At 37.6% G+C, this 17,990-nt stretch overlaps 1 protein-coding gene across 1 annotated transcript in view; it reads left to right on the top strand.

Moving 5' to 3' along the window:
- Positions 1 to 17,990, top strand: part of OVCH1 (ovochymase 1) — a 55,558-nt gene that overhangs the window by 16,902 nt on the left and 20,666 nt on the right. Inside the window, exons 10-18 of the mRNA XM_050748525.1 lie at positions 2,086 to 2,219; positions 3,581 to 3,718; positions 3,830 to 3,957; positions 4,768 to 4,861; positions 6,079 to 6,207; positions 8,292 to 8,366; positions 9,628 to 9,808; positions 15,847 to 15,919; positions 16,364 to 16,559. Of these exons, the coding sequence (XP_050604482.1) occupies positions 2,086 to 2,219; positions 3,581 to 3,718; positions 3,830 to 3,957; positions 4,768 to 4,861; positions 6,079 to 6,207; positions 8,292 to 8,366; positions 9,628 to 9,808; positions 15,847 to 15,919; positions 16,364 to 16,559 (1,148 nt within the window). The remainder of the gene's footprint in view (positions 1 to 2,085; positions 2,220 to 3,580; positions 3,719 to 3,829; positions 3,958 to 4,767; positions 4,862 to 6,078; positions 6,208 to 8,291; positions 8,367 to 9,627; positions 9,809 to 15,846; positions 15,920 to 16,363; positions 16,560 to 17,990) is intronic.

The following is a 17,990-nucleotide window of genomic DNA, read 5'->3' as shown; positions in this document are numbered from 1 at the left end:
AAGTGTATACAGATACTGCCCGGAAGAACTCTTTCAATTCAGGTCTACAGAAATCGTAAGACTCCTTTGTAAGATGCATTCTAATTTTAGAATGTGAAAATGTGGGAAAATTGTGTTTTAGAAATGAGGTATAGGGCCAATTTGCACAGTTAGTGACTTCTTCAGCATGCTGAGTAGCCTTAGATACTGAAAGGGTTTTGTAAATTCCAACTGGAGCTAACTAGGAAATCATAAGGCAGACAGAGATAATATAAAGGAGAGAGTTACACAGTCCCTCCAAGCCTCTCTGTATTCTGGTAGGTGGTAGCTAGATTCTCAGAAATGACAGATACCACCCAGGTTGCCCTCCTTCCTTTCATACCCATGGGAGATATTGCATTTCTCAGAGCCTAAATCAGTACCTGTCACATAATTAATGTTCTATAGATTATTTGAATTAATAAATCAATGGTTTGTTTGGGGACCCCTCTCTCACTTAGCTTGACCAGACCTCAAAATCCTTTTAAAACAGCAATCACTAATAATAAATCAAAGTTGGCATAGATTTGAAACCTATTTTTCATCTTTGAGCTAGAGATTTTGAGGCCGAAAATAATTTGATGATGGAACAATTTGAGAAAGTACCGGCCTTTGAAGTCATAAAGCCTAAACAGTTCCACTTATACAAGAGACGTGATGAATCTTTTATTATCAATGCCAGGTTTCCCATTTGGAAACAGAGGGATAATTTCTCTCCTGCCTACCTCAGAGAGATGTAATGAATCTCAAAAAGGATGATGGATTTGGAGTGCTTTTTTCCATTGAAGTGCTTGGCAAGTGAGCTTTATAATATTTTAGACAGCTTATTTTTACATCTATATTCAGGATGATGGACTTGGATAGAAAAACACTAAAGTAAAGAGTTTCCGGCTGGGCACGGTGGCTCAGGCCTGTAATCCCAACACTTTGGGAAGCCGAGGTGGGCAGATCATGAGATCAGGACCAGCCTGGCCAATATGGTGAAACCGTGTCTCTACTAAAAATACATAAATTAGCTGGGCATGGTGGTGCATGCTTGTAGTCTCAGCTACTTGGGAGGCTGAGGCAGAAGAATCGCTTGAACCTGGGAGGTGTAGGTTGCAGTGAGCTGATATTGCACCACTGCATTCCAGCCTGAGTAATAGAGTGAGACTGGAAGGAAGGGAGGAAGGAAGGAAGGGAGGGAGAGAGGGAGGGAGGGAGGGAGGGAGGGAGGGATTCCAGTTAAGGAGATGTCTGGTAAAAAAAAAAAAAAAAAAAGAAAGAAAAAAAAATTATTAGTGTTTGCTTTTTGGAACCTGGGCATAAAAGACTTGACTAATTCCTAAAGTCCTTATTAGTAAAGGGCAGTGAGGCTGTTAACAGGTCTAAGGTAAAGACTGCTGAATTTTGGAAAGAGTTAATTCGAACATGTTAGATTCTAGGTAAGATTGCTTTGCATTCAGGTGAAGGTGAGACATGGAAGAAGCTAGGATTTATGGCCCACTAGGATTTATTTTCTTGAATAATAAATTTATATATGAAAATAAAGGTAAGGGATTATTTTCGTACTCTCTCAAGTTTAGATATGCTTTTAAAAATGTTAGTGAAAAGTCACAGCTGACCTTACTGGGAGTTAGAGAGATGACATTTTAACTCAGGGACTGTGACTTAGGATGACTTCGGAATATGTGGCTGTTTAAGGTTAGCAAACACTGCATGGTCAATTCATAATTCATGAGAATCATAATTCAACCTCTGGATGAATAGTATGAATTTTAATTAGGTGAATAACTCAGATGAATCTTAGGTTTCTTCAATTTATAGATCAAAATTCTAGCATTTTATAACTAAATGAAATTTAAGGGGTGTTTTCTGGTCATTCTCCAATTAATACTCATCTATTTGTCAGATAAATGTTATCAATTTGAGCACAAATTTTTCTCAATGTTCCATTGCCTTTTATCTTCTAGTATTCTATAAAATTGTATTGTTGTTGAGTTGTGAGACAAAGCACGGGTGTTAGATTTTATTTATCAAATCTGATTCTGCCATTTGTTATATTTTCTTCACCTTCCCCTATCCCAGCTTATATGTTTGGAAAATAATGGTACCAAAGGATATAATAATCCTGATAAAATTTACAAGTTTAGACATGGAAAAGCCAGTTGGATGTGATCATGACTATGTATCTTTACAATCAAGCGATGGAGTGCTTATTAGTAAGTATGTTACATTTGTTTTTATTTATCATTTTAGAGTATCTGAAAGACCAAAGAGATACTAAAGGATGTAAAATAAAATTTCTGGCTGCTCTGCCTATGGAGTAGCCATTATTTAATCCTTTACTTTCCTAATAAACTTTCTTTCACTTTACTTAAAACAATAAAAATAAAAAATAAAATTTCTTTTATTGTACCAAGGGCAATGATCTCATCTTGCACAGTGTTCCCTTCTAGAGGGTTAAGGGGAGGATAGGAAGAGTGGAGACAGTGGTCAGCACACTGACTATTCTCTTCAGTGTTTTTCTAAATTAGGAACCAGATCCCACATTTCTCTCTCAAGTTCAATAACAGTGTTGAATGCAATTGATGTCACAGTTGTCAGAAAACTTCCTTTTGAGGCAATTTTTTTTATTATTTTTATCACAAAAGTAGGTACATGTTTACCAAATTTGATAAATACAGATGAGCCAAAAGAAAAAAATATAAACCATTCATAACCCTGTCACCTAGAGATAATCTCTATTAGCTTTTAGAGGTGTATCTGTTTACACATACACTTTGAACTTTACATTGTTTGATATAATTTCCTTCTCATAACACAAATGATCATTTCATGTCATTCAATTTCTTTTATTGAGTACCTCTTATAAGCTATATAAACATAAGCAATATATCTAACTTTGTTGAAATACTCTGTGTTAACTATGATAGAAGCTCTCTAGAGCTGGTATAGACCTGGATCTCTAGATCTCTATAAGGTCAATGGTTAGGACAAATGTCTCTTCACACATATGTGACAGGAAGCTATAGACAAAGTACTGTACTAGGGGTTATAATATTTATTGTCTAAATTATTTCATGCTCAGGCCTGCTATTTACACAGTAATTATTCTTTCAACCAATCATTTGTTAAAAATTAACTATATGTGGGATACCATACCAGGTACTGGACATTTTTCGAGAAAAAGCACTCTCTGCCCAAATAAGTTGTAGTTTGAGGTAATCAAACATGTAACACAAAGTTGGAAATACCATTAGAACAGGGAATGTGCTGTGCTGATTCAAAAAAGGTAGCTCTTATTTCGAGTGGTTGTCTGGTAGAGTTTTTCGGGAAGCTGAATTTTGAGTTAGGCCCTGAAGAATGAGTAGAATTTGAACATGACAGACTGGGGGGTGAGAAGGCAACTGGAATAGCAAAGTCACTGAAGCAGGGAATGTTGAATGATCAAAGGGCCATTAAATAGTTTAGTGTGTTTAGACCAGAGATCTCATGGAAGATGATGGAAAACAAAACAAACGTGGATACGTTTCCACCACTCTTTAGTCATGTTATTTCACTTTCCTTCACTTCTTTTAAGGTAAGATCTGTGGAAATATATTGCCCTTACCATTGCTGGCAGAGACCAGTGAGACCATGGTTCCATTTGTTTCTGATACAGAAGACAGTGGCCGTGGCCTTGAGCTTACCTTTACTGCCATACAGAACTCAGAAGCAGGTGAGTGTTTCAGGTATTTAATTCCCTGCCATTTTCCCTTGATGTGGGTGGGGAAGAGGAGGAGGAAATGCCTTTGGCCATTCACTTTGAATTTCCCCAATGCTTCCACAGGGTCAGGTTGTGGAAGTGTGGCTATATTGGTAGAAGGGACAAATCACTCTGCCAAGTATCCTGATTTGTATCCCAGTAACATAAGGTGTCAGCAGTTCATTCGTGCTCCAGAGAAACACATTATAAAGGTAGGCAACTGAGGAATCACTCTACCTCATAGAGGATACAGTTACGTTAGTTAGGCAGAACTTAATTCATCTGGATTGTTAAATTGCTATTATGACTAGGAGCTTCTTTTAGCCATATGCTTTTTTTTTTTTTTTTTAACTCTGAAAAGAGATCTGTGTGTGTGGTTTTGAAAACGTTCAGTGGTTTAAAAGTATATGCAATGAAAAGTAAGGCTCCTCATCAGATTCCCATTCTACCCCTGGAGACAAACACTGATAACTTACTAGTGTCCTTGAGCATTTACTTGTGTGTGTGTGTGTGTGTGTGTGTATGTGTGTGTGCGTGTTCGTGTATCCTATTTTGAGCATTTACTTTGTGTGTGTGTGTGTGTACTTATGCTACTTGGCAATGCCTTGTTCACTGAAAAATATCTCAAAGATCTTTCCAGATGAGCCCACAGAACTCTTTTTAATAACTGCATAAAGTATTGTATGATATTTCAGAACACATTAAACCAGTTCCCTATTAACAGATGTTTATTGAGTTTCCAGTCTTTGGTCATACCAGCCGTGGTGCCATGAATATCTGCCAGTGTCTTTGGACACATGTGGATATGTATGATTCCCAGAAGTAGACTTGCTAGGTCAAAGGGTTTGCACATTTAAACGTGGTAGTCATTGCCAAATTGCCCTTCAAAGAGACTGCAATTATTTACACTTCTATGTGAGAGCATATGAGGATATAACAAAGAGCCTTTAAATACGCAGAGGTAAACCCTTTAAGCTTCTCTCTTCTCTGACCATTTCCCTGGTTATGTTTCATTTGTACAGTTGACATTTGAGGACTTTACTGTCAAACTTAGTCCAAACTGTATTTATGATGCTGTTGTGATTTATGGTGATTCTGAAGAAAAGCGCAAGTTCGGTAGGTAGCCTTCACCCTTCAAATATGAAAGTGTTAGACTAATCAGAGTAGTTGCAACATGGACTGACTTCCTTGGATACCATAGGTAGAGTGGGAATATGAATTTCTTGCTCTGGAAACTCAGAATGCCATACAACTTTAGCTTTAAAACCTATGAGCCATACTCGGGAGGCTGAGGCAGGAGAATGGCGTGAACCCGGGAGGCGGAGCCTGTAGTGAGCCGAGATCGCGCCACTGCACTCCAGCCTGGGCTACAGAGCAAGACTCCGTCTCAAAAAAAAAAAAAAAAAAAAAAAAAAAAAAAACACCTATGAGCCAGCAACTAATTTGCATTCCATTTTAATGGAAATGTGCAAAATGTAAAGATTGTTTCAGACTATATGTAAAGTGAAAAGGCAGTCCCCAGAGAAAGGATAAAATGGTAACAGTGAGTACATTTTTGGCAGTTATTTAAGGTAAATTTTAAAGCTTCCTTTTTTCTGTATTCCTTCTGTTGCTAATATTTTGATATTTGTGTCTAAGAAAAGTAACCAAAACCTATAATTTCTATGTAGGTATAACAATTAATTTTAAGACTTTTAAAACTTTAAATACACTTTTAGTTGTGACCTAACAATTTACTGAGTTTGAAGATTTAACGTCCAGCCCCCTAACCACTTTTGTAGGACCTAGTATCTGTCCTTCAGCTAGATGTTTGTGTGGGTTAGAGGCCAGGATTATAGATTGGCTTGGAATATTTATTTAGACATTAAGGGCAGGTTAGTGAGAGCACAATGCCATGATTCTGCAGAACAGTGCTTGTATAGTGTGAGGTTTCCATGAAAGTGACTTCAAGTGTTACCTCTCTTATAAAGTATGCTTATGTCCTGTTTGGAAAAAGGAATATACCAACTTGGGTGGTTTTTTTCTTATTATTTTTAACTCACCTCTTCTTATTGTCTACAAAGTAATAACCAGTTGAGTTTCCGTGCATACTGGAAATCAAATGTCCTTATTTTAGAGCTTTTTCTGTGTAATTGAAATTACAGTGCATTGTTATTGTGAAACTAACATTTAATTCTCACATGAGATGTAAGGGTATGCATACAAATGCAAAAAAAAAAAAAAGCTGGAGAAAACTAAAGTGGTTCATTAGAAAATCGGGTGATTATTTTACTCGGTAATCTGATTTTTTTTCAAATTATAACTGTAAATCAAACTTTCCCAAAATTTTTCAGCTAAACTTTGTGGAATGTTGACCATCACTTCGATATTCAGTGCTAGTAACATGATGGTGATTTACTTTAAAAGTGATGGTAAAAATCGTTTGCAAGGCTTCAAGGCTAGATTTACCGTTTTGCCCTCAGGTGAGTATAAACACTTGGGGACTTTTGCTTATGAAAATGGTTACAGGGAAGATTATTTAGCTGTGTTTACCTAAATGTAGGATAGCAATCCCCTCAGTAAGCATAACAAAAATGCAGATTTCTGGATCCACCCCCAGAGACCTAGATTCTGTAGATCTGGGATGGGGCCCAGGAATCTGTGCTTTAGGAAGCACCTCAGGTAATGCTCAAGAAATGGCATCCACTGGAACATAAAGATTCCACATGCCACACACAGAAAGAAGATAATTAGGATTAAAGAAGGTAATTCAGAAATGAGATTGACTGGCTCTGTTTTAACAAGTTAGGGGGTTTTGAAGAATTAATAGGTATCCTGGCATTCTGGAAGATAAAGTACACGCTACTCAGACAAAAAGAATATCATATGCAAAAACCCTAACAAAAGAGAATGGATAAGAAAACTGCAAATAACTCAACATGTTTTGAGTTTTGGAGGGAACAATAGGAAAGGCAGGAGTGAGATCATGTTGAACATCAGGCATTAAATTATAAGTGCCAGAGTGATAGGATAGCTAGCTAACATTTGATTATTTGCTCTGTAGCAGGTATTCACTGAGCATTTCACATGCATTACCTCATTTATTCCTCCTTACATACATAGGAGCTATGTGCATTGCTCTCCTCTCACCAGTGAGGGAACTGAGGCTTTGAGAAGTTAAGTAACGTTCCCAAAGATGCACAGCTGGCAAGAGATGGAGTCAGAACTTGGTCTCTCTGACTCCAGAGTAATCTGGAAGATTATGAATGAACTTATATGCAAGAAAAATACTAAGAAAATCATTGTAAATAATTTATTCTATATATTTTTTATTATATATACCCTTGCAGGGATGGAATATATGAAGGAAGCCAAGTCCAGTATTGTATTAGTCAGCGTTCTCTTAGACACACACACACACACACACATATATATATATATATACATATATATATGTGTGTGTGTGTGTTTATTAAATATTACATCATGTAAGTAAATATTTAATATATGTGTGTGTGTATTTATTAAATATTAACTTACATGATCACATGTAAGTTACATGATCGTGTGTGTGTGTGTGTGTGTGTGTAAGTATTAAGTTACATGATCACAAGGTCCCACAGTAGGCTATCTGCAAGCTGAGGAGTAAGGAGAGCCAGTCCGAGTCCCAAAACTGAAGAACTTGTAGTCCAATGTTCTAGGGCTGGAAGCATCCAGCATGGAAGAAAGATGTAGGCTGGGAGGCTAGGCCCATCTCTCTTTACATGTTTTTCTGCCTGCTTTATATTATCTGGAAGCTGATTAGATTGTGCCCACCAGATTAAAGGTGGATCTGCCTTCCCCAGCCCACTGACTCAAATGTTAAATTCTTTTGGCAACACCCACACAGACACACCCAGGATTAATACTTTGTATCCCTCAGTCCAATCAAGTTGTATCCCTCAATCCAATCAAGTTGATACTCAGTATTAACCGTCACAAATATGATTTTCAGGATCCTAGCTTGAATGGTGAGGTGAATGGTAGAAGCCACTAGATGATAGAGAAATGTAAGAACAAGACTATATTGACTCTTACAATCACTTGGTTCAATTTAAGACGTGTAGATATTAGCTTGTGGGAAATCCAAGTGGGGATATCTAAAAGTCTTAGGTTAGGATTCAGGAAAGAGATTTAGATTGAAGAGAGAAATTTGGAAGTCATCTACATGTAGATGAATAAAAACAGAGTAATGAAAATTACCTTGGCAATATATTTTCAGGCTAAAAAATGAGATCCTGAAAAAAAGACATATTGGAAACAGACAGCCATCAATATATAAGGAAAACCTTGAGATTAACATCAAGAAACCAAGGAAGGAAGAAGTACTTAAAAGAGCCAGATGCCACAGGGATATTAAGAGATATACAAGAAATCACATTTCTGGGATCTGGCATCTAGTGTATGAATGGTTGTGTTAGTAAGATCTACAGTAGAGTAGTTTTATGATTTACCAAGGTAAGCAAGTGGGGTCAGTTAGTGCAACTTCTCTAATTACTTTCAATTAAAATTTTGTTTTCTTCTACAGAGTCTTTAAACAAAATTGAACCAACATTACCTCCCCAAAACAATCCTGTATCTACTATAAAAGCTATTCTGCATGGTGAGTTGATGACACGTTATTATTGTTTAATCTTTTTTCTTCATTAACTAGATGTCTCTTTTGAAAGTCCTTATCTTATATTTGCTATAACTCCACAGTGAAGAAGAATGAATCTTGTATTTAGGTTCATAAAACGTCCAGAGTCCTATTTGGATTTATAGTTAGACTTATAAGTAGAGGGAAGAACAAATAAGCTTTAGGTTAGGAAGAAAAGGGTATAAAGCAATGTTTTGTCCTCGTCTATTCCTCTACAAACTTAATATCTAAAATGACTTCTATAGTCAGTGTGGGGCAAAGGGAGAAAACAAAGGTTTTTTTATTTTAAATTCACACTGGCATCTTTTAATTTTCTTATGCTCTAAGGCATCTGGGTAAATACTATGATCCTTCATTATTCCACACACATGTATTGAATATGTTTAAGTTGACGGACTGGAATAGAAAGTTGCATAAGGAGCTATCAGAGAAGAAAATATCTGCCTCTTGCTGGAGGGTTGGAGAAGGCTTCCTGGAGGTTAGCACTTGGGCTATGGGTCTCACCAACTCCTGATAAGAGAACAGCATTTAGATGCCTGAGCAAATTTGATATGTTTGAGGATTAGTACATGGATTCATACTGTGAGAATGAGAACTAAAACAAGAAGATATAATGAAGAACCTTATGTACTCTCCTAACAAACTTGAAACTTTCCTACTAGAATGTAAGTTCCATGAGGGCCAGTATTTGTATCATCTGTTCTATTCCACCAATAATATATCACCAATGTCTAGAACAGTGCCTAGCAAACGGCAAGCACTAAATAAATTTTGCTAAATGAATAAATAAAATTCTGGGGGGCAGTCCCTAAAATTCTGGCTGCCTAGCATAGTCACCTGGGCAGGCTTCTTAAAATCAGACTTTTCATACAAAAAACTAGCCGGACGAGGTGGCGGGCGCCTGTAGTCTCAGCTACCCGGGAGGCTGAGGCAGGAGAACGGTATAAACCCGGGAGGTGGAGCTTGCAGTGAGCTGAGATCTGGCCACTGTACTCCAGCCTGGGCGACAGAGCAAGACTCCATCTCAAAAAAAAAAAAAAAAAAAAAAAAAAAAAAAAAAAAAAAAAATTCAGATTTTTCAGAGGTGAGTTTCGGGAGTCAATATTATTATTAAGCCTATCTGATGTTTGAGACTCACTACTGTTAACTATGGCAAGCTATTGGAGAAATGTGTTCTAAATTACTGCAACCTTATGGGTCACTGATTTCATCTTCTTTACTGTAGATGTCTGTGGCATCCCTCCATTTAGTCCCCAGTGGCTTTCCAGAAGAATCGCAGGAGGGGAAGAAGCCTGCCCCCACTGTTGGCCATGGCAGGTGGGTCTGAGGTTTCTAGGCGATTACCAATGTGGAGGTGCCATCATCAACCCAATGTGGATTCTGACCGCAGCCCACTGTGTGCAATCGTGAGTAAAACTGGTATTTTACCAATGTATTTAGCACATGCATTTATAAGTAATGCCTAGGACACAAGGCTGACTACTAAGATCATCCAAACTAATTCTAAAACGAAAATCTTCTTTTAGTGTTTCTTCTGCATAGCCATCTAGCTTATATTTAAACAATGTCATTGAAGGAAAAGTTGATCAAATCTTGACTGCTCATCCCATTTAAAGAGATCTCTTATTATGTAGAGTTGAAGTCTCCTTCCCAATTGCAGAAATCCATTGGTCTAAATGTACTGTAGTTCCAAAACTAAGTTGGGTTCTCCTTTCACGTGATAGTTCTTTCTATATTTGAAGACTCCTCTCACATTCCCATTTAGCTTAATCTTTATGTGCTCATGGTTCCACTGTTGGTTGTTAGTAATTCCAGATGCCTTACCACACAAGCCACCTTCCACTGGATTGGTTTAGGATTGTTCCTTTGCAAATATGGATCATGTCAGTGGAAAGCACAATAGAATAACCTACCACTTTGATTATTGCACTATTGGGGAACTAAAATTTTGGTTAATTTTTAAATGTTCTTAAATTGTGAAATCTTCCATTGTATGAAATAATATACATAATATATTTGTAGTTTAAAGAATACATATTAATGTTAAATGAACATTTGTATTGCCAGCATCCAGTTTAGGAAGAATCTTTATACTTACCTTTCAAGACCCCTTAGAATCCCTCTCAAGAAATACTATGCTAAATTTACAAGGAAAAAAACTAACAACCCTATCAAAAAGTGGGCAAAGGGTATGAACAGACAATTCTTAAAAGACATTTATGTGGCCAACAAATATATGAGAAAAAGCTCAATAACATGGGTCATTAGAGAAATGCAAATCAAAATCACAATGAGATACCATCTCACACCCATCAGAATAACAATTATTAAAAAGTCAGGAAACAACAGCTGCTGGTGAGGATGTGGAGAAATAGGAATGCTTTTACACTGTTGGTGGGAGTGTAAATTAGTTCGACCATTGTGGAAGACAGTGTGGCGATTCCTCAAGGATCTAGAACCAGAAATACCATTTGACCCAGCAATCCCATTACTGGGTATATACACAGAGGATTATAAATCATTCTACTATAAAGACACATACACACATATGTTTATTGCAGCACTATTCACAATAGCAAAGACTTGGAACCAACCCAAATTCCCATCAATGATGCATGGTTAAATAAAATGTGGCACACACATACCATGGAATACTATTCAACCACGAAAAAGAATAGATCATCTCCTTTGCAGGGACATGGATAAAGCTGGAAGCTATCATTCTTAGCAAACTAACGCAGGAACAGAAAACCAAGCAACGCTTGTTCTCACTCATAAGTGGGAGTTGAACAATGAGAACACATGGACACAGGGAGGGGAAAAACACAGGGGGTGGGAGACAAGGGGAAGGAGAGCATTAGGACAAATACCTAATGCATGTGGGACTTAAAACCTAGATGATGGGTTGATAAGTGCAGCAAACCACCGTGGCACATGTATACCTATATAACAAACCTGCAGATTCTGCACATATATCCCAGAACTTAAAATTTAAAAAAAATCAAAAGAGAAAAAAATGCTATGCTAAATTTCTTAAATGCTGTATTCATAGCTTTGCTTTTGGGGGATTTCAATATATATGTACCCCTAAAACAGTATGTCATTTGGTTTTTCTTGGTTTTGATCTTTATGTAACAGAACTGCCGTTTATATTCTTGTGTCTTACTTCATCTCCATAATACCTTGTATAGATTAAGCCATGTGACTGTGTGTAACTGTACTTTGTTTTCGATCCAGACTAGTTAAAGCCATCCCTTGTTCTGGGCATTGGTATTTTTGAAAAGTTTCCCAAATGACTCTAATGTGCAGAGGGTCAAGAACCACTCCCTGCCTCCCAGACCCTATCTTTTTTTGAGAACAGGTTTCTCTCTCTCACAGACTGGAGTGTAGTAGCGTGATCATAGCTCACTCTAGTCTTACCTCTTGGGTTCAAGGGATCCTCCCACCTCAGCCTTCTGAGCAGCTGGGACTACAGACACATGCCAACATGCCCGATTTTTGTTTGTTTGTTTGTTTTTGTTGCTGTTGTTGTTGTTTTGGGCTTCTTTGTAGACACGGGGTCTTGCTATGTTGTACAGACTGGTCTTGAACTCTTGGGCTCAAGTAATCCTCCCACCTTGGCCTCCCAAAGTGCTGGGATTACAGGCGTTACCCGCTATGTCCCGCTTCCCTGACCCCTTCTTGATCAGTTCCCTGCTTGCTCCCAGTAGGCCAGCCTCATGGGCTTTTCTGTTGCTCAGATATGCTGAGCTTGTTCCTGTCTCAAGATCATTGTAGTTGCTGCTTCAGGACAGCTCATTATGTTTAGTTGTCAAGTCTCCTCAGGCTGTTCTTGGCTGTAAACTTCTAAGACTTTCCTTGGTCATTTTGAGGAGATCTCATCTGTTATTTTTGTAGAACGTCCCATTTTTGTCAAGGTTTTACTAGGGTTATAGATTTGGGGGAGGAAGACCACAGAAGTAGCATACTATTCTTATCATATATCAAGGGTACATACAGTCAACATGACTTATCACTGATGTTAACCATGACCATCTGGCTGAGGTAGTGTTTACCAGGTTTCTCTAACATAAAGTTACATTTGTCCCCCTTTCCATACTTACTCTTGGGAAACAAGTCAGTAAAGGTAGCCCACGTTCAAATTATTCCAGCTTTGGCCATTGCGAGCTCTTTCAGAGGTAGAGACCAGCCTTTGGCTTCTGTCTCTTTGATACTCCCTCATATTTTGTAACACTGCAAGATACTTCAGGTCTGTCGTGTGTATTTCCTTCTCAGTTCCTGCACCAGCCATTTCTCCAAGGGGCCCTGGTTCATTTTATTGGAGAATGGTATGACAAATCATGATCTGATGCTGGGCATACCAGTTGCTAGTAGCACATTGTTGGTTCTAGGCCCTCTCAGCTGACAGAGCTAGAAAATACAGGTATGTATACTAACCCATGTATATAAATATATCTATCTGTATCTATTATCAAGCTAAACATGGGTTCATACAATATTTTCAGCTCTAATTCAGTACCACCTGCTTTTGTCTAGGCCTTCTCTCCCTTACAAAAACCTATTTATTTTTTAAGAATTCTATCAATGTGCATTGAATGCACCATGGAAAAGATGCTTCAAGAGTAGCTGATTAATTTGTTAATGTATTAGAAAATAAAATATTAGTATTGAGTACAGAGACACAGAAAAAGTTTTGGTAGATTCCCTTTTCAAATTACATGGTCTATTCTGAAATTTGTGATGAGCCATGTTGCCTTGCAGCAAGATAGAGAATGTAACAAACCTATTCTTCCCAAGATAGATATTCCATGTGATGAATCAATTGAACTTAATCAACAGCTGTGAATGTTTGTGAGCCACTTGTTAGCCACAAAAAGAATTTGTATTTAATTTCATTTGTGACTTCTTAGTTTCTTTAAAAATATGTATTATAATAGTAATGTTTTTGGGGAAAAAGGCAGTTAGAGAAGATTATCAAGTTAGAGCTTAAACTACCCTCTCCATTTATCTAACATACTCTTTTTCTCTAGATGTCATCAATGTTAAGAATGTTTCAATTGTCTGATTTTCTACTAATATTTAAAGATACATGTATATATTTTATAGTATTTGTATATATCACTTTTTTTGCACATAACATTATATCTTACATTTATAGTGGTATGGTAAATGTCTATGTGCCATATTTTTTAATAGTTCACAGTTGCCTAAGTTATTTGACCAGTGAAATGTCTTTTTAAATCTAATCCTTGAAGTCTGTGGATCTTTACACCAGGAGTGTACTAATAATGCTGGTGTAACAAAAACCCTATGTCCTACACGTGCCCTGCCTTTTAGCTTCCCTGGCACTGGTTGACCCTAGTATTAATTCTCAAACTTCAACATACTCCAGAATCACCTGGAGAGCTTCTGATTCTTTAAGTCTGGTGCGAGGCCCGAGCATTTCCTGATGGTGGTGTTCCACACTTAGGAAAATTTGGTGTTCTCATCTTGTTAATTCCACATAGGATTTTGTGCTCACTGGGACTTTTAACTTACTTTTGGAGACCAAGCTCACTTTGCAACTACATATGTGAATCTTTTTCTAAAATTTAAATCAGCTACTGAAACTTCAGTGACTTACTTTCTGTGATCAAGTCAGGTGGCTCTCTCTTCTTCCATAGCAGTAAGTGACACATGCTCCATTGTTGGGCTGGGGATAAGATCCTAAGACTATAAGAAATGAAATTTTATATGGGAGATGGGGGAAGAAAAGGTGAAGAAATCCATCAATTGATACCTTCAGCTATTTTCCCACTATTGGAAAAATCTCAAGCTTTGTGGTATCATAAAGTGTATGTGGCTTTGGCGTGTTTTTTTTACAGTGTTCTCCATTAAACTGAAGGATATTTGATGCCTGTACATGCAAAACATCACAAGAAACTGTGGTCTACATTATCAACTCTACCATCATTTTTATTACTTCATTGTATTGTATACACTCTATTCTATATAAAGATATGGAGTAGATTTAAGAAGTTTCATCACTACTAAGTACTTATTTAGAGGGTGACTTTGAAAAAGTTTAATCCTTTCATTAGCATGCATGGCAGATAATAAGAATGATAATGGCTATCATTATGGAGTCATTACCATCTACCAGGTACTTGCCAAGTACTTCACTTGAGTTAGCTCCCTTAATAAAGGCATATTGAAACACATGAGCAAGTCAAACCCATTATGCAAGGAATTGAAATGAGCATGGTTATGACTGGGGAGAAGATGCCTACATGCATTAAGAATCTCTACCTTTGAATAAGGTATATTGAAAATAATTTCAGTAACTTTACTTTTCCTGAAGAAACAGTGTTTAAAAAAAAAATGGAAGAATTAGTCTCCAAGTAGAAGTGACAGTATATTGGTTCCGGTAGAGGGACTCTTTCCTCAGACACTTTTTAAGCTGGAGATTTTGATATGGTAAGTTAATGGATATTGATTCAAACTTCTTAACGTCATTTTGAGGTATATCAGAAGTATGCAGAACTTTTCACCCAATGAACACCCATATAACCAACACCGAGATCGAGAAACAAAATATTACATTAACTAGTACCCAGCAGTCGCCCTTGTGCCTCTTCCAGTCATCATTCCCCTAAAAATAATCAGCATTCTGATTTCTAATGCAATAGTTGAATTTTGCCAATTCTCAAACTGATAAATTCCTTTGAACTTTAGTTTCATAACTCTGATTTAACAGAATATGGAAATCTGAGATACGATCCAGTGAGATCATAATTTGGCAATATTGAACAGTAAAATATAGACCAAAAGCTACCTTGTCACAGGTGTAATTTTTTAAACATATTCTTAACATCACTGTGAAATAAAGCTTTAATTATTTTCATTTTTCCTCCTCGACCTAAAAAAGGCTTTGGTAATGTTTGGCAAGGTTTCCAATGACACTTTATGGTCAAAAGAAAGGGGCAGGATACATGATCAAGAGCTCCTCTTCACATAGATCAGAAGGCACGATATGGCTTCCCCGGGAGGGAGATCGCAGAGGCAATCGGACAGGGGACTGTTGCCTCGCTGAACTGAGCAGTGCGTGTTAGTAGGGCCAGATGATGGCAGGGCGGTTTCCCTCATGCTGTTCTCCTGATGGTGAGTTCATACAAGATCTGATGGTTTAAAAGTGTGTGGCTTCCTTTGCTCTCTCTCTCCTGCTTTGCCGTGATAAGATGAGCTTGCCTCCCCTTTGCCTTCTGCCATGATTGTTAAGTTTCCTGAGGCCTCCCCAGCCATGCAGAACTGTAAGTCAATTAAACCTCTTTTCTTTCATAAACCTCTTTTCTTCAGAAAGTCTTCAAAAGACTTTATAGTCTCAGGTAGTCTTTTATAGCAGTGTGAGAACGAACTGTTACAAATGTGTTTTCATGTCAAACTTTCACTGTTCCTCTGTCTCCAGGAAGAATAATCCACTCTCCTGGACCATTATTGCTGGGGACCATGACAGAAACCTGAAGGAATCAACAGAGCAGGTGAAAAAATGTTTTTACAGGTCATTCTGCCTGTACTGTAAATGTTGTCACATGCCAAGGAATACCTTTAGCTAAAATATGTAATTGGTTATTAATCTCCTAGGGCCCTTTTACACTTATCATTTATACCCACATTTAAAAATGTAATTTGAAATTACATTTTCACTTGAGAATTACACGAAGTAGGTCAGAATTGCAAATTTAGGCCCAAGGACACAGGTTTTCAAAGCTTTGTTTCTCCAGCACCACCTTTATCCAGAAGGTGGTTCACAGCCTCCTGCAAATTATAAACCAAGATTGCTCTTTTATATTTAACACAAAGTCTTCTTCATTGCTTAGGTATGTAAGTGCAGAGATTTAAGATTATTTTGGACCTTCAACAAGGAAGTAGCTGGATTCTTTGACTTTCTTACCTTGTAATTTGCTTACTTGCCACTGATACAGGTGAGAAGGGCCAAACACATAATGGCGCATGAAGACTTTAACACACTTAGTTATGACTCTGACATTGCCCTAATACAACTAAGCTCTCCTCTGGAGTACAGCTCGGCAGTGAGGCCGGTATGTCTCCCACACAGCACAGAGCCTCCGTTTTCCTCAGAGATCTGTGCTGTGACCGGATGGGGAAGCATCAGTGGAGGTAAGCATTTTTTGTTTCTTAAACATTAATGCCAGTTGTTATTTTTGAAAATAGGTCGTGTAAATGATATCAAGCAGCATCCGCTTCAGCCCCTCTTCTTTCTAAAAGATAGACACCATGTTTTATTTAGCTGTAATAGATCAGCAAGTAAATAGAGAATTAGCTATTTAAAACTTTTCCTTCAGGGTAACTTAGATTATAAATAGGCTAGATTAGCAGTCAACAAATCTTTACTGTAATGGGCCAGATAATAATCCTTTCAGGCTTTGCAGGTCATCTGGTCTCTATCACAACTATTCAAGTCTACCGTTATAGCATAAAGCAGCCATTGGCAGTATGTAACAGAATGGGTTCCAACAGAACTTAATTTATAAAATTTATATTTCATTTAATGTATATGTGTCATGAAATACTGTTCTTTGGATTTTTTTTAACCACCTAAAAATGTACAAACCATTCTTATCTCATGGATTGTGCCCATGTTTGGGGGTGGCACAGAATTCATCCACTGGCTGTCATGTGCTCACCCCTGGCTACGGTATAGAACTCTTAAAGGCTTAGTAACACAGTGAAAGATTGGAATGGGTTGATATTTGTTTTGTGCTTCTTATACCATAAGATCATTTTCTTTGTATATTTCCTTTCTGTATGTCATTTATTTGGAATCTGTGAGCTTGAAGGAGAAGGGAATTTATATTTGACTGCTTACAGTGTTGATATTCACTGCTTACTGTGCTACCTGAAGCCAAATTGCACTTTCATAAAAACCTTCACACCCAACACATGAGGAGCTTTTACCATCCCCATTTTACAAATAAGGAGGTTGCAACCCGAAGATTTAAGTAACTTGCTAAGATCCCATAACTAATAAATATCAAAGTGAGGATTTAAGATCGGTGTGGCTCAGCTTATAATCATTCCTTAATGGCTTCTCATTACACATACAATCAAATCTGAACTCCTTAGCCTAGCTTGGAAAGCTTTGTGTGATTGGGCCTCTCCACTTATCTCTTCCACATAATTTCCCTCTTTTTTTCTTGTGGTTAACCTTCAGATACCATGGCCTTTCTCCTTTCGCTTAAACACCAAGCTTGCTCTGCTTTCTGAAGTTCCTCATTTTGTGTCCTTCTACTTGGAGCACTCTTATTACAATCTTGTCACATCTGCCTGCTCATTATTGCATTTTCAACCAAAATATCACTTCCTTTCTTGGCCCACATTGCTGCCACAGGACAGGCTTCCGGTCACATTCCGCACTACCTGGTTTTATCCTCTCACTGCACGTTAATGTATTTGGCATGATTTCATGCAGTCATCTTCTACATCTCACCCACTAGACTGAGAACCTCTTGGAGGCAGATCTGTCATTGAGTACTCTCTCCCCAAGGCTAGAAGCCTACATGGTATTCAGTAAATATTTCTTGGCTTACC

This window comes from Macaca thibetana, chromosome 11, assembly GCF_024542745.1.
Source record: "Macaca thibetana thibetana isolate TM-01 chromosome 11, ASM2454274v1, whole genome shotgun sequence".
Classification (NCBI taxonomy): domain Eukaryota; kingdom Metazoa; phylum Chordata; class Mammalia; order Primates; family Cercopithecidae; genus Macaca; species Macaca thibetana.
Note: the sequence above shows the minus strand (reverse complement) of the source record. Positions and strands in the feature narration are given on the sequence as shown.